The 25,662-nt window shown below is 37.3% G+C and overlaps 1 protein-coding gene across 1 annotated transcript in view; it reads left to right on the top strand.

The window, feature by feature from the left end:
* The window catches only part of SP3 (Sp3 transcription factor), a 52,821-nt gene extending 30,656 nt beyond the window's left edge, over positions 1-22,165 (top strand). Inside the window, exons 3-5 of the mRNA XM_027772915.1 lie at positions 10,609-10,801; positions 17,226-17,422; positions 20,415-22,165. Of these exons, the coding sequence (XP_027628716.1) occupies positions 10,609-10,801; positions 17,226-17,422; positions 20,415-20,731 (707 nt within the window). The 3' untranslated portion in view covers positions 20,732-22,165. The remainder of the gene's footprint in view (positions 1-10,608; positions 10,802-17,225; positions 17,423-20,414) is intronic.
* Positions 22,166-25,662: the final 3,497 nt, after the last annotated feature.

The following is a 25,662-nucleotide window of genomic DNA, read 5'->3' on the forward strand; positions in this document are numbered from 1 at the left end:
AACTGCGGTGCCCCCAAGGTTTTTTTTTTTTTTTTTTTTTATAATACACATTTTCTGTTTTGAAGACTAATGGTTTAAATCTAAAGAGATAATGGTTATTGGGGGAAGAAACTGCTTATATGTTTGAACAGGGATTGGAGGGGCCAGTAGGTGGCACGGTGGTTAAGGTACTGGACTCTCCCACATGTCTAACTCCAGTTCAAGTCTTGGAATGGGTGACTTGAAAATCAAGGTGTGTGCATGTGCATGTGTGCTCCAAATCCAGAGAGAAGGGAGGAGAAAGGATTGTAGTGTGTCCATTCCCCCTGGAAGTTCTCACTTTCCTTCTCTCTGACACATGAACAGCTTGGTATGGTGGTTAAGGTGGCTGGACCCCACATGACCAGCTGTGGTTTAAGTCCTGGACCTGATGGCTTGAAAGACATGGTGGGTGTGGAACCAACAGATTGCATAATGGTTAGGTTGCTGGCCTCCCACATGGCTGACCATGGTTCGAGTCCTGGACATGCAGTATGGCAGAAACCTTAAACACCACCACAATACAGGGATTGGATGGTTAAGTAGATAGGTAGGTAGGTAGATAGGTAAATTATAGATTGTATCTGGTAAAGGCATAAAATTTAGTTTTAAAACCTGTCCTAAGAGGTAAACTACTTTTGATTAGACTAAAAATATTTAGTGAAGCTATGCTTTTAAGAATCCCTATCGGGAACCAGCAGTTAGCGTAATGGCTATGTCGCTGGACTCCCACGTAGTCGACTACGGTTTGCGTCCTGGATCCAGTGGCTTAGAACTCACGCCGGTCACGTGTGTGTGCGTGCCCAAGATCCCGGGAGGAGAATGGAGGAGAAGGGATTGCAGCGTGACCATTCCCCCTGGGGGGTGATTTCTCGCTTTCTGTCTCTATGTCTCTCTCTGTCTGTCTGGCGAGCGCACGCGCCCTATGGTGAAAACCTCTCAAAAAAAAAAAAAAGGAATCCCTATGTACAATTTAGAACTATCCTTTTAAAAGGAACACAGTGGGTAGGGGACAGATTCAGGTAACTCTGATAGGAATCTGAATAATTGTGAAAATCTAGTTAAAATTTATATGAGATTCTCAGATTACCCTTTTACTGTTTAAGTGATTTTTATGGCAGTAGACTAATTAAAAGGGAAACGTAAAGTTTTAGAATTAAATGAAGTAATTTCATTAGTGTTTTTAAAAAATTGAAGTCAGAGCATATGAAAGACTTTGATAAGAACAAAATCCTAATGATACACTATTGGTAAAGGAGAATGTCTCATTTTATGAACAGTACTGTAATTCACATTTATCTAGTGTTAGCTATTTAAATGTGCATGTTCCAGAGTTGATAAGCCAGTTAAGAATTTATCCTAAATATTCTATTAACTCTATTGATAAATAATTAGCAATTAACTCCAGGAAGAAGTATTTAGAATTTTCTTCTAGTAATATTTTTAATAAAAATCTAAGTGTGCCCTAACTTATAAATACTTAACCAACATTGAAAAATCAGTCTTTGTAATCACGTCATGTGTGCCTCTATATATGTATGTATATGCATGTTTTATCATCACTTGAATTTCCTGTTTCCTTCTCTTTTATTGCAGTTTTTGCTCAGGTATGCCAGAATGTTTTTCTTTTATATATACCCCTTCATAAACTTTTTACTGGTAGATGTTGAAAACAGTCATAATGTGTTTGACAGAGGAAACTTAACCATTTTGAGGTAAAGAATAGATACAATAATGGGACCAGCAGATGGCCTAGAGGTTATGGCACTGGACTACCACACGGCTGGCCACGGTTTGAATCTCTGACTCGGTGGCTTGAAACTCACACTGGGCTCATGTGCTTAGGATTGTGGTGTGGCCATCACCCCTCCCCCACTGATTTTTCACACATCCCTCATGCCCTAAGGTAAAAACCTCTAGAGAAAAAAAGAATAGATACAATGAAAAAAAATACTTTATATGGTTCTTAAATGTGTTATGCAGATTCCTGTGATTTTCTATTTCCATCATTTAGTTGTTTTTACATTTAAACTTTTTGGCAAATCTCAAAAATCAAATTTATTTTTATACTCCTAATGTATGTCAGATTTTGCTCATCAAAAATCGATAGAAAGTCTAGTGTATTATATGTATTGAATCTGTCTTTGTGGGCTAATTTAGGGACTTTGCTACCATTTTGTAAAAGCTTGCTTTCACAGCATTTTTTTGGGAAAAAAAACTCTTGTTATCTCCAGTTCACCTCTTTCCATTCTCTTGATCTGCTGTAGACAGACTTTTCTCCCCAGCATGGTGAAACAGCTCTTGTCACGATCACCAGTGATTAATTGTTACATCCAAGGTCATTTCTTAGTCTTCATTTTACGTGACTTTATCAAGCATTTGACATGGTTCGTTATATTCTTCTGGAGATAGTTCTTTGTTTGGCTTCTAGGCACCAGTGTCTTCTTGCCTAACTGAGGACTCCTCTGTCTCCTTTGCTGATTCTTTTAAATCTCTACTTGTTAATTTTTGAGCGGCCAACCCAGAGTTTTTCCTCCTGGACCTGGTACTTCAGGTGTTCTCTTAACACTTATGGTATGCACTGATGATGCTCAAATTTATATTGGCAGGCTAGGCTTCTACCTGAACTCCAGAAACATCAGTTGCCTAGTCAACATCTTCATTTGGATATTTACTAGGCATCTGAAAACTTTCATATCCCAAAGTAGGCCCTTGCTTGGCACCCCCGCCCCCCACCTTTTCTGCCTCCCATCTTAGTACTCTATCTCAGTTAATGGCATTTCCATCTTTCTAGTTACTTGGGACAAAAACCTTTGAATTATCTTTAACTTCTTTATAATCTCACAACTCACATAATAACCTATTATCTAATCTGTTAGGCCAGTTGGTAGTGAGGTGGTTAGGGTAGCTGGATCTCACATGGCTGATGGAGTAGTTCGAGTTCTGGACATGGCAGCTTGAGAAACACTCTAGAGACATGTGCATGCATATGTGCCAAAGATCCCAAAGAGACAGTGGAGAAGAGGGCATTGCATTGTGGCCATCCCTCTTGGGGAATTCTTTTTCACACCTCACTTCTTTCTTTATCCAGAGAGTATACATGCTCCCTAGCAAAATTTAAAAAAAAAAAATGTTAGCTAATTGATTCTGTCTTCAAAATATTTCTGGAATAACTAATTCTGCCACCTCTTTACCAGCACCTTAGTAAGAGGCCACCATCACTTAAACTTTAGTAATTGCAGTGGCCTCCTAATTAGCCCCTGCTAATAGTTAGCCAGGATTGGGGGTGCCTCACATGCTCGTCCTGTGTGTACGTGTCAGTACAAGAAGTGAACCCTGATCTTCTGTATGGCTCCAGTATCACAGAGTGTTTTGCTCTTATGGTAACTTCATGGCTGTGGTTACCACTCATCTTTTTCACTGTCTCCATAGTTTGGTCTTCCCAGAATGTTACATGGTTGGAAGCCTTGTTTTTAGTTTTATATGAATGTGATTTTTTACTAGTATAAAAAAAATCATATAAAAGCCAGCAGGTGATTTGGTGGTTGAGGTGCTGTACTCCCATGTGACTGACTGGTTTGAGTTCTGGACCTGGCAGCTTGAAACTCATGTGTGCATGCTTTCCCAAAATCCCAAGAGGAAAATGAAAAGGAACGAATTGCAGTGTGGCCAACCCCTTGGGGAATGATTTCATACCCCTTCTCTGTCTGTCTGTCTGTCTGTCTCTCTCTCTGACAAATGCACATACCATATGGCTAAAATAATAATAAATAAAAAGGATCCCACTCTGTATTTATAGGGAAAGTATGTATATGTGTAGCTTTGTTCAAAATTATGTCTGTGAGATTCATTCTTGTTGCTTATAAGTTGCTAATTTTAACATGTCCATTCATTGTATGAGCCTGCATCTCATGAATATTTTTTTCTGTTCTTTTTTTGTTGTTAGATTTTTTTTTTGTTATAAGGGTACGTGTGCTCACCAGAGAGACAGAGACAGAAAGTGAGAAATCATCCCCCCAGGGTGGATGGGCATGCTGCAGTCCCTTCTCCATGGTGAGAGACAGACAGAAAGTGAGAAATCATCCCTCCAGGGTGGATGGGAATGCTGCAATCCCTTCTCCATTCTCCTCTTGGGATTATGGGCACACACATGTGCCCAGCCTGAGTTTTAAGCTGCCAGGTCCAGGACTGGAACCCCAGTCCACTAAGTGGTAGTCCAGTGCCTTAACCACTATGCCACCTGCTGGCCCCTTATTTTTTTCCATTCTAATACTAGTGGATATGTGATTTTATTATTCTAGGATAATTACAAATGTGGCAGATTTTGTGGGTTTTTCTTGGGGGGGCTATAATATATAAATATTTCTGTTGGTTATATATTTGGATGAAGTTGTTTGGACCAGAGGGTATATGTAAGTTTGACTTTAGAAAGTGTGGATGAAGGATTTTCTAAAGTGGTTGTACTGATTTACACATCTATCAGCAATGTGGGAGTTTGAGTTGCTCCACTAATTTGCTAACAGTTGGCATGATCAGTTTTAAAATTTTTAGTCTCATTGTGAATTAATGTTGAGCACCTTTTTATGCATCATGGGCCCTAATGATGGCTTGTTATTGAACCTTACAGACAGTGAACTCTTTTTTTAGAGAGAGAGATTTTTGCTATAGGGTGTGTGTACTCACTGGAGTGACAGAAAGTGAGAAATCACCTCCTGGGGGAAGGCCACAATCCCTTCTTCATTTACCTATCAGGATTTTGTGCATGCACACACATGTGCCCAGTGTGAGTTTTATGCCACTGGGTCTGGTATTTGAACTGTGGTTAAGTATGTCGGACTCAAGCAACGTAACTATTACACCATCTGCTGGTCCCGAGACAGTGGACTTCTAAGAACAATTTATTTTTTTTAATTTTTATTTTTTTACTGTTTTTGGAGAGGTTTTTGCTATAGGGCGCATGTGCTTGCCAGAAAGACAGAGAGAGACAGAGAGACAGCGAGAAATCACCCCCGGGGGTGGGGGGGCGGCCACGCCGCAATCCCTTCTCCTCCATTTTCCTCTCAGGATCTTGGGCACGCTCGCACACGCGCCTGGCATGAGTTTAAGCCGCCGGGTCCAGGACTCGAACCGCAGTGGACTACATGGAAGTCCAGCGACATAGCCGTTATGCTAACTGCTGGTCCCTCTAAGGACAATTTGTAAGACACCAAAACAGCATAGCAGAGGGGAAAAGATGCTTTCTTTTTTTTTTTTTTTTAAGAGGCTTTTGCTTTGGGCCATGTATACTTGTTGGAAAGAGATAGAGACAGTGAGAGGGAAAGTGAGAAATTGGCCACACCACAATCTCTTCTCCTCTAGGGATCTTGGACTCACATATACCCAGGGTGAGTTTCAAGCCACTGGGTTCAGTACTCTAAATGCAATCAGCCATGTGGGAGTCTAGCAACGTAACCAGTACACCATTTGCTGGCCAGAAAAATCTGTTTCTGTCATCTACATTAGAATATTGGGGAAGTTGTAACCTTGATTACTTGGTACTGAGTTTTTTTTTTGCTTGCTTGTTTTTTAAGAATCATTCATTTAATTTTGTTACTACTATTATTATTATTGTTTTTAATCAGAGAGAGAGGAGCAAAGTGAGAAAATAAGTCACCGATCCAGGACTCAAACCACAGTTGGCCATGTGGGAGTTCATTTCCCCTACCACCATGCCACCTGCTGGTCTCCATTGAAGACTTACTTTTAAGGTATCTGTATTTAGTATCTGTATTCAGTTGGTGTGCATTTGGTGAAATGGAAATTAGGACTTCCTAGATTAATTTTGTGACTGAAATAATCTACAAATTTTGTAATTCTAAAATATACACAGATCTATATGAGTAACTGCAATAATTAAAAAGCGGTGTAACGTTTGTGGGACAATTATTCATTGTCTTTAGTAAGCACTTTTTCGTCCTGCCTATATGAACTCTTAATCTTATAAAAAATCTTTTCTGTGTGTTATTTGCATATAGATAGAGCATAGAAAAGTAGAGGACAAAGTTTTATTATTTTTAGTTTTTGCTATGGGGCTTTGCATATGCTCCTCGGAGAGAGAATTCCCTCCTGCCCCCAAGGGGAATGAATTTGCTGCAGTCCCTTCTCTTCTATACTCTCCTCTTGGGATTTTGGACAAACATGCATATATGCCTGATGTGATTTCAGGCCACTGGGTCCAGAACTTGACTGTGCAGCTGGCCATGTGGAATCCAGAGCCTTAACTTCCACATCACCTGCTGGCCCCTAGGACAAAGTTTGATTTTTTCCCACGCAGCTTATTGCCTATATTGGATGTTGCTATTTAAGGAAATTTGTTCATTGAGTCATTATATTTTCTGAGCACTTTTGAATTTATTATCTGAAGGGATGTATGAACAGATAGTAATAATTCTTCCAGCTTGTACAGAGAACATGACTTTTGAACTAGTGCGGAAGGATAGGTAGAGGTTAGTTAGGTGAAGAACAAAAGGACTTGGAAACAGTCTAGGCAAGAGGAGTATTGCGTGCATGGCATGGCATTGGGAAAGGATGTGTGTTCTCAAAATACTAGTGTTTTAATAGTGAAGTTGGGCAAGCAAGATGGGCCAGAACATGAACGTTCTCGAATGTAGAATTTTAATGAGTTTGGACTTTATCCTGTAGGAACTAGAGGATTAATGCAAGCATAATCAGAAAAGTGACATGATGAGATATTTGTTTAGGAAGAAAATTCAGGAAAATTTGTAGAAGATGGATTGGGGAAGAGAGATGAAAGGCTGGAAATGGACTGGCAAGACTTGCCTGAAGGTTGTTAGCTTGAGCAGTTAGGTTGGTTACAATTAGGAGGATGCAGGGAGAAGGTTTGGTGGGTGGACAAGATGTATTCAATTTGAACCTGTTAGATTCTGTCTTTGATGTATGTAGTTGCAATTAGAATGAATACTAAAATAAGTTATGAGTAGCCCAAGTCTATGACAAGTTGTTTTACACATGATTTTTGTATCTCCAGTAAGAAAATTAGCAATAGGGGAGAACAAAAATGTCCTGGGACGAGCAGATGGCGTAATGGTTAATTTCGCTGTACTACACGTGTTCAAGTCCCAGACTTGTACTTCGCTGTACTACAGTTCGAGTCCCAGACCCAGAGGCTTGAAATTCACACTGGGTGTCTGTGCCTATGTGCCCAAAATCGTGAGAGGAGAATGGAGGAGAAAGGATTGCGGCATGGCCATCCCCTAGGGGTGAGGGGTGATTTCTTGCTTTCTGTCTCTGTCTCTCTGTCTCTCCAGCAAGCACATGCCCTATAACAAAAATCGCCCCCCACAAACACACTCCCTATAAAAAAAAACCAAAAAAAAAAAAAAAAAAAAAACACACACACACACACACACACAAAAACACAATGTCCTGTAACGTCTTCATCTTTTCTGACTGGTTGAATTGAGTTCTTTCAGTCATCTTTCAGTCAGCAATTGCATTTTTGTTCTTTATGTTGTCTTAATGTCCTTCTTATAGGTCCTAATCTCCTTCTTATAGGTCCTGTCTGTAGACTCTTATTTATTCTAGATATTAGTATTTTCTCCTTTATTCCTAAAGTCTTACCACAAATAATGTTAAATCTTCAAAAGGCTAAAGATTAAACTGCAAAATAAACAGATTTTAAGACATCTGATAAAATTTCTCATTAAAATTTATATAACTCTATACATGTGATAGTCATATGCTGTCTTTTATTCACCTTATTAAAAGGTCATATTGTGATGTTTGCAATTTTGGATCATGATACAAGTGGAAACCTCAATATAAAGGAACAGGGGTTAAGGTTCATTTATATTGTATATTTGTACATGCCTGATTTTTTTTTTGGTGTAATTTCTGTCTATTAAAATTAGATCTCTATTTATTTATTTATTTTTGCATGCATGCATGCATGCATGCATGCTAGAGGGATGCATACACTCACCAGAGACAGAAAAATAGAGAAACAAACACCCTCCACAGGAATGATTGTGCTGCAATCCCTTCTCCATCTCTCCCTCTTTGGGAGTCTAAGCATGCATGCATGCTTACATACCCAGTGTATTGGCTGCCTTAGTCACCAGGTCATCGCGCCAGCTCCTGATTCTTATTTCAGGGGCTATTCATTGTGAAAACAGAAATAACAAAAGGGATATTTAATTTCCTGCCATCAAATCAAATTCACTCTATATCTGGGCCTGGCACAATTTTTGGCACATAGTTAATAATTATAAATATTTATTGGGTGAATGAGTATGCCCTTATCTTTTTTCATGTAACAGGAAGGGGTGGCTGTGATCGCTAAACCTGTAAGTGCTCTGGATTATCATCCCCTGACCTCTTCCTGATTCTTAGAAATTTCACTATGTTTTTGACCTCTCTTTCTGTTCTGTTTGTTCTCATCTTTCTTATCTTTCGAAACAAATACACTCTTGCAGCCTTTCCCTTGTTTCACCCTCTTTCATCCTTTCCCTTGTTTCACCCTTAGCTTCTATTGCCACGTTTATCTCTCTCCTCCAGACTTTAAGAAAAAGTCATCTATGCTTGTGAATAATTTCTCACTTCCTGTTCACCTTTTAATCCATTTTATTTTTTCATTTATCTGTAGTATTTTATGTTCTCTCTTTTTCTTTCTTCGAAGTTTGTTTATTTTGTTAGTAATAGAAAGCTGGTGCAAATGCATTGGGGGGGGAGCAATCTCTACAGTGTCTGGTCACATGCATGCATGTGACGAGTGAAGCTGACTTGGGGATTCAAAGCTTATTCAAATCTGAGGTCAGCTGTGTGGCTTCCAGCACTGCAGTTGACTTTGCTACAGACTGTGCCAATACGCTGTGCCACTTCCTCTTTTGAAACATTTCTTTCCTTTTCTTTTATGGTAATACATTTACCTGGCTGCTCTCTTCTCCTTGCTCCTTAAATGTTTGTGTTCTTTGTAGGCCCACTTCCTCTCATTTTCCTCATAGTCGCTGAGTGATCTAACCTTCTTTGGGTGGGCTTTGTCACTATATATAGATAATTCCCAACTTTGTATCTCTAGCATATACCTCTCTTTCTGAGGACCAGACCTATAGGTACAGCTTTATTACTCACAAATAGCTCAAACTCAGTGACCTTCAACATTGCACTCATTAACTGTCCTCTGCTATCTGGACCGTTTACAACATTTTCTGTCTCAGCGAATGATGCTGTCACTATTGTTTGCTCAGGCCAGAATCCCTCTCTTCTATTTTTTCTTGATGCTTTGGTGGTTATTCTGATTTTTAAAAAAATCTAGTTTTAAGTTTTAACTGCTTTTTTAAGGCAGTTTTTATGATTTTTGGTTATCCATATAGCTGTCATTATTATAAATGTGAGAGTTATTAGGCACTTTTTAAAAAAAGTTTTTTTGCTATATAGGGCACATGCATTTGCTGGAAACACAGAGAGAGAGAAAGTGAGAAATCATCACCCTCCCTCACCCCCGCCCACAGGGAGGGAATGTCCACTCCGCAGTCCCTTTTCCTCTTGGGATTTTGAGCATGCTCATGCCCAGCATGAGTTTCAAGCCACAGGGTTTGGGACTCAAACTTTAGTCTGCCATGTGGAGTTCAGCATACCACCTGCTGGCCTAGGTACTTTCAATTTTTAAGGCCATTTTGCCCAAGTATTAGTGACTAATATAGATCTAAAATGATTAAGATTTTTAGTTTATATAATACACACACACATACACACATGTACATATATATCAGAGCAGATATTTGTAAATTTCAGCTTTTGATTCTTAGTTTGGGTGTTTGAGTCTCATTTTACCAAAGATAGTTATAGTCAGTGTTTGTTCTAAATTATTGTTAAAAGTCTTTTTTTCTGAGGTGAAAAAGAAATCTCAGTTGATGTGTTCTCTAGTTACATTGTGAAAATGTTACTGTATTATTACTGATAATAGATAAAGATGATTGACTCTGCTGAGAAAATGACGTAAGTTAATATGTCCTCTCTTTCCCCATATTGCATGCCTATTTTGTTTCTAAGTTACAAGAAAACTCCTTGAAAATAGAAACTGTCTCACTTTTTTACCTCCCACTATAGTAATGTTGTAGGCCGTTATAGATACTTCAGAGTTTTAAAATTTGAGTACCTAACTGCCTTCTTTTCCCTTTCTGTAGTACCTACTGGGAGCTGTAATGGATACAAAGGCATTAGAATTTGTTCCAGTCTGAATTGATCATTGGATCTTTTGGCTAATTAAAACGATAATCAAAACTTCAGATTGTTTTCAGTTTATGACTCAGATTCAAACAATATTAACTCCTTTTCATATTGAATCTTTGAAGAAGTCAACTGTCAGGCTGGCTTCCCTTTTGGGCTTAATCTTTGACATTTAGAATAAAATAGATAATTTTGAATAGAATAAGCCACAGTGAGGAGCAATGATTACATACCATAAGCAGATGATTTTTGACTTTTACTTAATTTTCATTTGACCTTAGAGAGGCATTTAGATCTCATGCTGTCTTTTTTGGACCTGTGGGCTGTTTTTCATTTGTACTTTCCCTCCCCTTTCCTCTGTAGATATTAGGATCAAGGAAGAAGAACCTGATCCTGAAGAGTGGCAGCTCAGTGGTGATTCTACATTGAATACCAATGATCTAACACACTTAAGAGTACAGGTGGTAGATGAAGAAGGGGACCAACAACATCAAGAAGGAAAAAGACTTCGGAGGGTAGCTTGCACCTGTCCCAACTGTAAAGAAGGTGGTGGGAGGTATGCACACATGAATCTTTTTTTTTCCTCTCTCTCTCTCTCTCTTTTTTTTAGTTTTAAGAATACTAAAAATCTATCTTGATTTTTGAAGTACTACATGCCATGTCACTTAATTATGGGAAATTATTACATGACCATCTTGGGTGTGTGACTGAATGTGTCAGAAATTAGAGAACAAAACATATGAATTGAATTTTCAGATATTTGTGCCTTTTAAACTTAAAATTGGTTGCCTTTTTTAAAACAGTGTAACATACCAGTTAATAGGCCTTTATAAAAAATTAGTTCATTTGCAAACTGGTGTAATTCGCCTAAATACAGATAAGTTGATTCTTAGTTTGAGAATAGCGCTCATGTAAAAATAAGTTGAAAAGTTCAGAAATAGTCGATAAGCCATAAGAATTTTCAGCAGAAATGAAAAATAAGCCTTGGTGATGGAATTCTTTTAAAAACAGAATTGTAGTGTTTCAATTAAGTGTTTTAAAAATAAACATTAAGACAGAATAACATTACAGGAATAAACTCAAAATGATCAGCAATTGTTTTAAATGTGAATGGATTAAACTTAATAATTAAAAGATGGAGACTCAGGTGGTATATTTTTTAAAATGTAGCCTTATGCTACTTATAAGGAACATGTTAAATAATTGGCACAGGAATGCTGAAGATGAGGGTTGGAAAAAGATACGGAGATGTTAGCAGACAGAAAGCTTGAATAGCAATATTAATAACAGGGAAGGTGGGGTTAAGGTGAAAAGCATCAAATGGACAGGGATATTTTGTTCATAATATGAAGTTTCCACCAACAGTTAATAGTCATGGTACCCTTATATACAACTTTGAAATACTTAGATAAAAAAACTGATAGAATGCTAAAGCCATACTAATCAGATCCTTAACCATGGTGAAATGTACTGTACTAAGTAGACAAAATATACTATTCACCTAGTTAATAAGCTTTATCTAATAGAGCTTTTCTGTCTACATTTGAGTTGTTTTTATTAGGTGATTTGTACATTGATCAGCCCATTTGCAATAATAGTCATGGCCACTAACTGCTAAGATTGAGAGTTTTATTTCCAGGCAGACTAACAGGAGAGGTCGAATGACTCTTAAGAGTGAGAGCAACTGGGATTTTGACCCAGTTTCTTACTCCAGAGACTTACCCAATAAACTATATCACCTCGTAGGTGGGTCTACTTAAGTGTCTGATCTTCAGGTATTTGTATTTATTGTTTTTATTCAGTTGTTTAAAATGTCATTTGTTCTTTTGAAATGTTTTGGTCAATTAAGCGTGGAATTTTGGCCAGGCAGTAACTTTTTTGAAGTACACACTCATTTTAGAGAAGCTTTCCAGAAAGATAAATTATTCACAAAGGTCCAGTTGAATTGGAGACCAAGACCTGGTGTTTCATTTACTCTTTACTTTAAAATGAAAATCTTTTGGATCCAGTAGGTTTTGTGGTGGTTAAACCTCTGGACTCCCACATGGCCATCTGTGGCTTGAGTCTTGGACCTGGTGGCTTGAAAAGCACACCGGGTAAGTGTGTGTACATATTCATAATCACAGGAGGAAAAGGGATTATGGTGTGGCCATCTTCTCTTGGGAGTGATTTCTCACATTCCCTTTCACAGTCTCTCTCCAGTGAGCACACATGCCCTATGTCAGAAACCTTAAAGAGAGAAAATCTTTTCATTTATGTTTGTTTAGAATTACAGGAATATTAAAACTCCAAATCCTATTTCAATATCAAGATAATCATTCTATCATTTAAAAATACATTAATTCTTGTAGATATTACATGTTTTAAAGTAGAATCATCTTATTCTCACTGTTTTACATGTCTTTTCTGAAAATTTTTGTGACTGTATGTCTAAGTCTGTGTAGTCTGTATTCTCTTTATATGACTGTAGAGTAGTAGTCTAGTATATAACTGTATGATAATTTAGCTTCTCCTTTTGTTGGGAGTTCATCGCTGTCTTTAATTTTTACACATATGTCTGTGTACCTTTGTCTGATTGCGTTATTATTTTAAGTTGGCAGAATGGAATTGTTGGATCAAAGTGTCTACTAAGCAATACTTAATTAATTTTTGCTTCCACTAGCAGTGTAAGAGTATCTGCTTTGCCACATCCTTGCCAACAATGGGTTTTGTCATGTTTTTGAAAGCCATTTATTTGTTTGTTTTTTAAATTTGCTACAGAGGGATTAACTGGTGGCGTAGTAGTGAAGGTGGTTGGATCCTATATGGCCAGCTCGCAGTTTGAGTCCCAGATCCAGCAGCTTGAAAACCATGTTGGGTGTGTATGTGCATGTGTGCCCAAAATCCTTGAAGGAGAATGGAGGAGAAGGGATTGTGGTGTGGCCATTCCCCCTGGGGAATGGTGTTTGACTTTCCTAGCTTTCTTTCTCGGTAAGCATACATGCTGTATAGCAAAAACTGGACAAAAAAGAAAAATTGCTACAGGTGTCATGTGTTTTTCAAAAAGAGAGAGAGAGAAGGAAAGTGAGAAATATTCTAGAGGGTATGGCCACACCACAGTCCCTTCTCTATTCTCCTCTTGGGCTTCTAGGCCCACACACACGTGCACCCTGCATGTATTTCAGCCTACTGGGTCTGGGCCATATGGGATTCAGCTGCCTCATCCGCCATTCCACCAACTAGTCCCTGTTTTTTTTTTTTTGAGAGGTTTTTCGCTATAGGGCGTGTGCGCTCACCAGACAGACAGAGAGATAGAAAACGAGAAATCACCCCCCAGGGGGGATGGTCACACCGCAATCCCTTCTCCTCCGTTCTCCTCTCAGGATCTTGGGCACTCATGCACATGCGCCCGGCGTGAGTTTAAGCCACCAGGTCCAGGACTGGAACCACGGTCAACTACGTAGGAGTCCAGCGACATAGCCATTATGCTAACTGCTAGTTCCCACTAGTCCCTATTTTTAAAAACCTTTCAAAGTCTGCCAGATGAGAAAAATAATGCCTGAATGTTGTTTTATGTAATTTTTTTATTACTTGGTAAGATTGAACGTTTTTCAGTGTTATTTTGCCATTTTAAAATTTCTTCTGTGGATTGTCTTGTGAATCTGTTAACTGTCATATATGCAAATTTTTTTTTCCAATTTTTACATTGTCTTCAACTTTGTCAGTGGTTTGCAAGCTGGATTATTACACAGGAGTCCATGATTTATAGTTTGCAAACATTTTATTAAGCACAAAATTTTAGTTGGTCAATTGTTCCTTTATTAGGTGCCTTGTTACTGTGTTATTAAGGGTTTTCTCTGTTCCATGGATTATAAAAAATTACCTTATATTTTTTCTAGAACCTTTTGTAATTTCATCTTTTAAACAGCTTTTCCTAAGCAATAAAAATTGAGACTCTTAGAAAAATTGTTTCTGAGTTTATTCAGTCAGCATTCAACTAGATTATACAAGACACACACTTGTATAAATGACAGTGTTCTAATGAGAAGTGTAACATATACAGTAAATGTAAGATACTCCAAAACTTTCTACAAAGGTCAAATAGGTGGCACTTTAATTTGTGTGTGTGTGTGTGTTGTTTTGTGTTTTTGTTTTGTTTAAAAGACTATTAGCCCTTTTTTTTCCTCAACCATTTTCTTAGGATAAAAAAAGAATATGAGGAGATAGTATTTTTAGAGAGTTAATTTCATTAATTTATTTGTAGAAAACTAAATCTTGTTTACATTTTTGAGCAAGGTATAAAATACAAATATTTTAAATTATATTTAGCTAATATTTATTGAACAAAACCAGACTTCAGAGCATCTTAATGTAGTGGAAGAGAGAAATAATTGTAACAAAGTAAAATTTGAAGGGCATTATTGTTTATGTAGATTTTGTGTGGATTAAATGTCTATTCATATTTTAAAAATTTGTTTGTTAAAATGGTTTTCTTTGATAACATTTTAGTTAATAGTCCATTTTTTCTACCCCACGCAGAAAAGACTGGATTTACTTAAATTTTTTAACTCCTTTACCCAGAATTGAGCTTTATTTATTCTGAGTCACTCTAACTTGGCATTATTAAATGATGGGGAACAAATTGAGGTATTCAAGAATAGAAACTTAAAATTGTTCGTTTTTCCAGGTTTTATGTAATAGATTTTAGTGATATACTTTATGTTAATCAAGAAGACTATGACTAAATTTTTCTTACCTGAAGTTTGTTGAGAAATGCACTTCAGTTCTCTCCCTTTCTTCATATGACACAGTATAAATTTTTATCTAGTATATCTAGATCTTAATCTTGAAACACATTTCCTTTTTAAATAGAAACTTCAACCTTAGTGTTGAGCATTTTTCTCTTACATCATATATTTATGTGTAACCCTGCCTCCATTTTATTTCTTTCTTAGATACCTGTTCCACTTTCAAACAATGAATATTTCTCCTGTTTTCTGATAATTGAATTGAAAATATCTTTGCCCAGCTTCCTGGTTCTTTGAGAACCAAGATTGGTTGCTGTTAATTTGTTCCAGTCCTGTGCTGTGTTAGTACTCCCAAGCAAAATTGTGCCAATTTTGTGAGATAGCACTCGTGAGTTTATAAAAGTGCATCAACTCACTTGAGTGGTAGATCTTAGAGGAGAAGCAGGAAGTCATGAGTACATGAGTGAACTGAATTGGGTTCTCTGTGAAATTGCTATGGAACATAATATGTAAAATTTGTCTGTACACCAGTAGCCATAAACATTGTTGTTTTCCTTAGGGCTATTTAAGAGTAAAATAAACTTTAAAAGCTAAATTAAATAAAAACAATATTGGCTTTGGTTAATAAGACTTTGGCATTGCAAGTAAGCCAGAAAAACCTGTTTCACTCAACTCAGCTCTTTGAAGAGTTGTAGAAAGTGGGGGTGGACTGGAGCAGAAACTAGAATTGTGTTAGATTATGACGTCCTTGCCCTTGAGACAACAGCATGACTCCTCCTTGTCTTTACTTATGCTATTCCTCTGCCTGGAATGCCTTCCCTCCTTTCTATCTAAATCCTACCCACCTCCTCCACGAAGCCTTCTCTCACTACTGGAGCCCACATTGATGTCTCCCTGTTCAGAACACCTATGGCATCTAACAGCCAGCACAGCACCGTTTAGCACTGTTTGTCCTATGGCAATTTCACATGCTACTGAGTGTGAGTACATTAAAATATAAATGTGGGGAACTATGCATTTTTCCAGTAAAATTTGAAAAGCAATAGGTGTATTGTATATAGGAAGATTACAGGCTATGGAAGGTTTACTGACTACACTTAGACTGAGAATGGGGGAGAGGGGAGTGGGGAGGATTTAACTGTACTTTTTTTTTTTTTTTTTTTGAAATTCTCAGAAACATTGCAAACTATACAATATAATTTGATAATTGTTGTATCCAAAATGTCATTTTAAGGACTGAGAATGGGGGAGAGGGGAGGGGGGAGGATTTAACTGTACTTTTTTTTTTTTTTTTTTGAAATTCTCAGAAACATTGCAAACTATACAATATAATTTGATAATTGTTGTATCCAAAATGTCATTTTAAGAAGACTCATTTTTTAATTCATTAACTGCCTTGATTTTTTTTTTCAAGACTTGAGAAATAACATTTTCTAGTGTTTAATACTATTCAGATATCTAGAGTCAAAAAAGTTTTCTTCTTGCTTAGGCTAGATAACTTTTCCTTACCCATCTAAACATGTATCTCCCAAACCTGTCTCTTGGTATCAAAAACAGAAATATAATAGATGATCAACTTTTGTGAAGTGAAGACAACTGTGTTTTATTGTATCTCTTGTGCATAATTTTAGGTATCTTTGCATGGTTAGTATGAAGAGCATTGTAACCGTAAAGATAATACGGATTTGTACTTAATCTATTGCAAAGAGAATTAAGACCATAGTTTTAGTTAGATTAAAATTTTTTTTTAAGTCTGTATGTTCAGGGGCACGATTATACATATATATGGATAAATATGTATAAATCATGTTATAGTCTTAAGGTGCCTAGCTACCATTTAATTGAGCCTGCGATAAGTTAGGTATTCATTCTTTATATATTTTAATCATCTGACATCATGACTTTTGAGTAAAGACCATTTAGTTTCCCTATGTGTAGAATTTGTGAGTGGTTCTAGCAGAACAATATAAGTAGCTTTATTGTATATTCTTTATGTATGAAATGTCCTTTTAATTACATGATTCTTGAACATAGTTACATTTAGCCAACAATCACAGTTAATTCTGGAGTAAAATTAATGGGTGAAACTTACATGTTTGAAATACAATTTTTCATTTAAATTAATCTTGGTTTCTGATTAATTTCATGACAGTGTGCTCTGTTTGAAACTCAACATGGGGATATATGATATAACTGATATGTCCATTTGAATATTTTCATGTAAGTATATATTATTCTGTGTGTGTTTTTTAGAGGTACCAATCTTGGGAAAAAGAAGCAACACATTTGTCATATACCAGGATGTGGTAAAGTCTATGGGAAGACCTCACATCTGAGAGCTCATCTGCGCTGGCATTCTGGAGAGCGCCCTTTTGTTTGTAACTGGATGTTTTGTGGTAAAAGATTTACTCGAAGTGATGAATTACAGAGGCACAGAAGAACACATACAGGTTACTAATATTTACTTTTAACACACAAAAATGAAGGCTATGTAAATATCTTGAATTTCTTTTTTAGCACACCTTCCTGAACAAAGTCTTTAAGATATAACTAGTTAGTTATATTTTTACCTTTTTAAAGTTTTATTTATTTCTTTTTCTTTCTTTTAAGGTTTTTGCCATAGCATATGTTCGCTGGAGAGATACAGAGAGGGAAAGTGAGATGTCACCCCTAGGGTGGGGGAGGGCAGCATGCTGCAATTCCCTATCCTCCATTCTCCTTTTGGGTTTTTGGGCACATGTGCACGTGTGCGCAGTGTGATTTTTAAGCATTTGGGTTAGGCTGTTGTGGTAGGTCATGTGCGAATCTAGCACCTTAACCGCCACCTGCTGACCCCAAAGTTTATTTCTTGAGAGAGACAGAAGGAACTTCTCACAGGTCCTTGGTACTCTCTAATCCTCTAGCCATCCAGCCAGCTAGGATCACACATGCTCAGCGTTCAGGTTGACTTGCTATCCAAACCCTGGACCTTTCCATACCATTCTCCAGTATTACACAGTAGCTACCTGAGCCCAAATTTTTGCATTTTATAATGCCAGTTTAAAAATACTAATTCTAGAGAACAGGCCACTATGGCTTGTCTTGTTGAATAAAATTTTGTTTTTATCGACTTTGGCTAGCTTTTCTTGCTATTGAATGTTTTAAGCCATATTTATATTTTTATTTATTCTGTTAAGAGTTTAAGTTAGTTGTCTGCTTTTACTCTTAATCTGTTTCTTCTTTCCCTTAATGTAAAAAAAGAATAATTTCCTTCTTTTATGATAAATTTGGCATTTGGGCATTTCACTTTTTCTGTTTTCAGTATCCGTGAGGTGAAGGAAAGACATTTCACTGAGGAAAAACCAAGGCATTGTTGATGTCAAAACTTTCATTTAATTGTTTTTATGTAGTTTTCTGGTTATATGTGAAATAGATTTAGGACTGACTCAGACAGAAGCCTAATTTACTGTAACCTAGAGATAGCTTTCTTTTGTTAACTATAAATGATCAAAATATTCATCAGTCTCTGTCCAATACTGGAGAAATGAAAAATAATTCCTAGAGAATTTAGAAGGAAGGCGCATTGGTGAAATGGAGAACAACATGGATTTTGGAGTCCGCTATATCCAGATTCCAGTCCCCTTCTCTAGTAGGATGACATTGCAACATAGTTTAGGCATGAGGTTTAATAAGAACCTTCCTAGAGTAGAGAGGCTGGAACAAGAGATAGGACATTTTTGAAGGAAACATTTTAAATACTTGTATGTATTGGTTTCTTTATGGATTCCTATTAGGTTGACTTTTTTGCTTTCTCTTATAGTAAATCCTTTTGTAAGTAGGTCTTCAACATAATGGAAATTCAGCCTGTGTTTTGTATTAAAAAACATTTTATTCATGCTGAGAAATAAATTTAGGTATTAAGTAAGGTCTTAACACCTTTAACATATTGTTGATTAGGCTTGCTCTTAATTCTAGCTGAAATCAAGTCACCTATCTTCAGTTTTGTTGTGATTATGCAGTCTTATGGGCCGGTTCGTTCTGCTGATACAAGTACTTTGTTGTTACTTGAATTCAAATGTAAGAGTTAAAGGTTTAGGCCCATCCTAGATTGTACAGTTGGTAGTGTGCTTGGATTTAGAGGTGGAAGCCACATACCGGAAAACCCACTGGGTATACAAAGAGTTTCCCAAGATCCTGAGGAACTGGAGAATTAGAGGGTGGGGATTGCAGTATGACAGGACACTATGTGTTCATCTCTCTCCCTCATGTATGCATGCCCTATCATGAATAAAAAATAAACAAAAGGTTTTTTTTGGAGAGATTTTTGCTATAGGGCGCGTGCGCTCGCCAGACAGAGACATAGAGACAGAAAGCGAGAAATCACCCCCCAGTGGGGATGGTCACGCCGCAGTCTTTTCTCCTCCATTCTCCTCTCGGGATCTTGGGCACGCACGCACACGCGCCCGGTATAAGTTTTAAGCCACTGGGTCTGGGACGCGAACCGCGGTCAACTACATGGAGTCAAGCGACATAGCCATTATGCTAACTGCTGGTTCCCAAAAATAAACAAAACTTTGAAAAAGGAGTGTCGTGGATGTAATTTGTTAATTATATCTTAATCATAACTTAGAGAATGTCATTTTATTTAGACTTTAAGGAAGTGTATTACAGGCGATCATTTTTTAGCTGATACCTTTTCCTCCTCCATAAGTTTGTTTCTTTCCTGAGAGAGAGAGAGAAAGAGAGATAGATAGATAGATAGCTACCCTTGACAGGGTCTCACCACACTGTAATCCCCCCTTCTTTTCCAGCTAGCCAGGATCACAGGCACACATCCAGGTATTTAGATCAGCCTGGGATCTGAATCTGTGGCCTCAGTCTGGCTCCAGCCTACACCACTGCAGCTGGGCCATTAGGGTGGTATGTTTTAACAGGTGTTTCAAAACAAACCCCTAGCATAGCTGAAATATTGAAAGTCTTATTTGAATATTAGCCTTTCATAATACACTTGAAGATTTGCTTTTCATTTAAAAAGTAAAATGATAGGGCTGGCCCCATAGCACAGTGGTTAACTGCTGTGCGTGGGAAGCAGATCCCACATGGCTGATACATTTTTGAATCCCAGCCCTAGTGACTTAAAACAACACATTGGACTTGTGTGCTTCTGTGCCAAAAATCCTGATGGTAAGGAGAAATGGTTTTGTAGTGTAACCACACCTCCTGTGGTGCTTGAGGTGCTTTTTCTCACTTCTTTCCTCCCGCTCTGGTCTTGCACATTTACTCTGGCAATTTTTTTTAAATGATGAAAAATTTGCAGAGGCAGCTAATGAAACTAACACAATTTTAATAGACCTCTGTTCTTTGCCCCTAACCATCAGTGTTGGCTTATTTTCTGTGTTGAGGGAGATGATTGATCTATTATAATTGAATTTTTAAATTTTAACTTAATTTTCTTCTTAACAGGTGAGAAGAAATTTGTTTGTCCAGAATGTTCAAAACGCTTTATGAGAAGTGACCACCTTGCCAAACATATTAAAACACATCAGAATAAAAAAGGTATTCACTCTAGCAGTACAGTGCTGGCATCTGTGGAAGCTGCGCGAGATGATACTTTGATTACTGCAGGAGGAACAACACTTATCCTTGCAAATATTCAACAAGGTTCTGTTTCAGGGATAGGAACTGTTAATACTTCCGCCACCAGCAATCAAGATATACTTACCAACACTGAAATACCTTTACAGCTTGTCACAGTTTCTGGAAATGAGACAATGGAGTAAATATTACACAAATACTTATTCATTGTGGTTATTTTTATACAGTAGTGAGAAGAATATTGTTCTTAAGTTCTTAGATATCTTTTTATTGATGTGCAAAAATTTTTGGATTGACAGTAACTTGGTTATACATGACACTGAAATGCCTTACTTTGTATGATATTCCATAGTATATTAAAAAATGGTAAAATTGCATGGGTTTTGTAGGTACTTTTGGAATCTAGAAGAAATGAAATTTTACCAAGTTATATAAAGAGAAAATTGAATTTAACAATGCGAATGGTAGTCTAACCAAATGCATCAATCCTGTGTGGTTTAGTGTAAAAATGAGAACATGTTGGTATTTATCTATTGTAAGATAAAAAAAAAGTTGGTGGGTGAAAGAAATCATGTTATGATAAAAAATTTTTGTAATTTTCTTGATGACTGGAATTTTTATTATGCATAACTGACAAATCAAGTTTCCAAGCAAATGTTACATAGTGTAGGCTTACTTAGCTTATCAATTTGTCATTTTGAAGCTAATTATTTTAATTAGGTTAACTATGTACAATATTTTAAGCATTACTCTTGTAAGATTTTGAAAACTACATTTTAACATGGAACTCTAGGGATAGTCACCTTTTAAATCCTGTTGAAAAGCCATGTTTAAGATTTAATTTGCCAAAATAATGTCTTGTTAATATTCTTTCAATAACGAAGTTGGGCAATATAACCAATGTTTAAAAAGTTTAAAATGTATAGGTTGAGGCATTTGGGTGGTAAGAAAACGTTATAGTGAATTATCCCTTTTCTTGAATATCGGAGGACCAAAAAAAATTAAGGTGTATTGCGTCTTAGCAGTGATTTTTTTTTTTTTTTTTTTTAAATCCAATCTTGTTTCCAAAAACTATGTCTGCCAGGGCCTTAAAAGCCATCATGTAAATTACTAGTAAAGTATAACATATGCAAACATAACCACATCACTTCCATGGTGACGATACTCCAACCATATGGACATTAGTCATAGAAACTAGAGATTTTATGATATTTTTTTAAATCTTTTTTTTTTTTTTTTTGGGTCTAGGTAGTCAGTCTGCACTTAAATATCAACCATTTTCTTTTTTGCTTCTTCCCTTGAAATTTATATGTATTCAGTACATTTAATTGAGAAATGTATGTTTTTTATTATGCTGTATTTTCTTTTTATTTTTTAATTATTGTTTATATTTTCAATTTAATAGTGTACAAAATAAAGTTACATTGCTGGTCTTGTAAGAGCTATACGATTTTCCTAAATGTATACCTATAACTGCAGCAGTTCACCTATTTCAAAAATTTGGAATTCTGTTCATTTGTTATTCTTAAGACCACCTCAAATTTAAAGGCTACCTTATTGTACGTTTAAAGTGTATTATAACAGTGTGGTAGTTAATAAAACACTATTTTTTTTTCTTTTGAGTTTGTTGTATTTACTCTGCATTTTAAATACTACAGTGGTATGTGGGTGGAGTAAGAAAATCTGGGTGGTTCGTTTTTCTTCAGCTTATCCCTATTATTTTCACATATTGTTTAGACACTAAAATTGTAAAGAGGTTTATATTTTAAGAAGAAATGTGTAGAGATACTGGTGGTTTATCAAATTTTTCACTTAAGAATAAACTTATTAAAATATAACTTGAAAAATCTGTTCATCTTTAGCTCAGATTGATTTCTATAAATTTTACCAATTCAACTCCACAAAGCTTTTTGTTTGGTTGGTTGATTCTCCTCTCCCCCCCCCCCTTTTAAAAATATTTGTCAGAGTGAATGTACATATGAGAGAGAGTAAGTGAGGAACCATCCCCAGTTGCGGAATGGTCATGCTGAAGTCACTTCTCTGCCCTCCTTTCAGGATTTTTGGCAAGCACATACATGTGCCCAGTGTGCTCCTCAAAACACTTTCTGGGACTCAAACTGCATAGTTGGCCATGAGGGGTCCAGCTGCCTTAACCATCCCTTCATGGCACTATTTCCTCCATTAAAGCAATGCAGAGTACTTTGATTTGTCAAAGATCAAAATTTAGAGTAGACTCCTGAAAATGTTAACATAAAAGCTTTTATAACCATGGCAGGACTTGCTCTACAAGGTTAATGTTTTTGATTTCTATGTGTCTCATGAGAAGTGAAGTAGGAGGAATGGAAAAGTAGAATATTAATACAATCTATTTTAGTTTTTGTTTATTTTGTTTCAGAGGGCATGTGTGCTCTCCAGAGAGAGGAAGAGGAAGGACAAAAGCATCCCCTGACAGGGTGCGGTCACACTGTACTCTAATCTCTATTTTTCCATTCTGTTCAGATTTTGGGCATGCATACATGTGCCTGGCCTGCCAGTTCAGAAACTTGAGCCTCATAGGTGGCCACATGGGATCACTAGGCCATGAGCCTGGTTCTGTGTCTTTGATATTTTAAAGTAAAAATCCAGTTCCTTTCTACATGTATACAATAGAAGTAAAGATTTCCATTGTCTGTTATCCAGGCCCAGTCTGACACTGAGTAATGTCTTTGAATGTATAACATCTCTAGAAACACAAACATGGACAAGGTTTTCTAAAATGTGAGACTCAAATTTGTGTGATGAAATAGGAAGTACTTGTGTAAGTCAATCAATGTACAGTTATGTGAAATTATATAAGGATTAGAATTTAAACCTTCAAATTTCTTTAGAAAATAGTTTTTTTTGTTTGTTTGTTTTGTAGGGCATGTGCCACTCACTAAAGAGAGAAAGTGAGAATCTACCCCCAGAGGAGATGACCACACTAATCCCTTTTCCATTCTCCTTTCAGGATTTTGGGATTTGAGGCTCGCTCACACAGGTGCCTGGTGTGATTTTCAAATTATGGGTCTGGGACTTGAACCACACACTTGGCCATGTGGGATCCAGCCACCTTAACCTCCATACCACTAATAGGAAATAGTTTTTAACCCATATATATATATTTTTTTTTTTTTTTGAGAGAGAGGTTTGTGCTATAGAGTGCGTGCCCTCGCCAGAAAGACAGCGAGAAATCACCCCCCAGGGGGGATGGCCACGCTACAATCCCTTCTCCTCCAGTCTCCTCTCTGGATCTTGGGCATGCATGCACATGTGCCCGGCGTAAGTGGCCCGGTACTCGAAACACGGTCGACTACATGGGAGTCCAGCGACATAGCCATTACACTAACTGCTGGTCCCTAACTCATATTTTTCATCAGAAAATATTGGGGAACTTTTTTTTAGGTTTTACCATAGGACCTGTGCACTCACCAGAGAGAGAGAAAAAGTGAGGAAGCCAACCCTAGACGAGATGACCACTCTGCCATTCCTCCTCCATTTTCCTGGGATTTCAGACACATGCACATGCACATCTGGTGTGATTTTTAAGCTACCAGGTTCAGGACTTGAACCATGATCAAGCACTGTGGGAATCCAATACCTCAACCACCATGCCACCTGGGGAACATTTTTAGGTCTTTGACCTAAGTCACTATCTCTGGGAATGGAGCATATTATTTATACATTTAGAAAAAGCTCCTCAGCTGGCTCTTATAAACACTCCTGAGGTAGAATCATTTAAAGCAAATATCTTTTTAGGATCTTAAGAATTTAAATCTTAGTATTGCCTACTCAGAATCCTAACGTTTTTATTAATTGTTAACGAATAATTTTTTTTGACAAGGTCTTGCCACATGAACTACAGCCCTCAGCCTCTAATTAGCTGGAATTACAAGAACATGCCATCATTGCCTGGCCTTTAGGTTGGATAGGGAATTGAACCTGGGCTTCCCATGTAGTCTTAGCTTATGGAGCACTTGTGTTAGCAATGCTCACCACTGCAGCTGGGCCTTAATTTTTTATCCAATATGTGAAATTTGGGTTTGTTACATAAATAGATGATTTTGTTACAACATTTCTTAAATATGTAATCTTAAATATGTAAATTGACAATGTTAGTCATATAAGGAGTGGACAGTCTGTTGTTCAGTTTTAATTATATATAGTTGGTTAGAGTTGCTTTTCATGTAAAAGGATTATTTGTTTCATTAAATAGTATGTTTAAAACTTATAATGGGGTACCATCAGGTGGCAACGTGTTTAAGTTGCTGAACACTCCCACATGGCTGACCACAGTTCAAATTCTGGACCTGGTGGCTTTCTTTTTTTTCTTTTGGCGAGATTTTTGCTACAGGGTGCGTGCGCTCGCCAGAAAGACAGAGACAGAAAGCGAGAAATCACTCCCCAGAGGGGATGGCCACGCCGCAATCCCTTCTCCTCCATTCTCTTGGGATCTTGGGCATGCACGAACACATGCCCGGCGTGAGTTTAAGCCACTAGGTCCGGGACTCGAACCACGGTCGACTACATGGGAGTTCAGCGACATGGCCATTATGCTAACTGCTGGTTCCCATGGTGGCTTGCTTTCTCACTTTCCCTCTCTCTGGTCAAATTAAAAATGAATGAATGAATAGATAAAAATTAAATCTTCAAAAAAAACCTTATCACAATGTATGAGCTCTAAGTCTTGTCTGACAGTGAGCACACAATAAATTAGTTGACTAATATCTTAGGAACAAACCTTGATACATACTTTTTCTAATTGCCAGAGGGTGTGTGTGCTTGTCAAAGAGACTGGTAGAGCAAGAGAGAAAGCACCTCCTGACCCCCTGACTTTGTGTAGCACGTGGTCATGCCGCAGTCTCTTTGTCTTGATTTGGGACACACATATACATGGCATGTTTTTCAGGCCGGGTGGATGTGGGGTGGGGTGGGATTTGAACCATAATCAACCATTCGGGATCCTTGAGTCTCAACCACCAGGCCGTGGGGCCAGCTTTAAAATTTGGTATTCTTGTGGCATCGCCTGTTTTTTTTTATGTTGTTGTTGTTTTGTTTTTTTTAATGTTTTGGCCCCTTGTTCGGATCTGCATGTAATCAT

Source organism: Tupaia chinensis, unplaced genomic scaffold (genome assembly GCF_000334495.1).
Source record: "Tupaia chinensis unplaced genomic scaffold, TupChi_1.0 Scaffold000314_1, whole genome shotgun sequence".
NCBI lineage: Eukaryota > Metazoa > Chordata > Mammalia > Scandentia > Tupaiidae > Tupaia > Tupaia belangeri.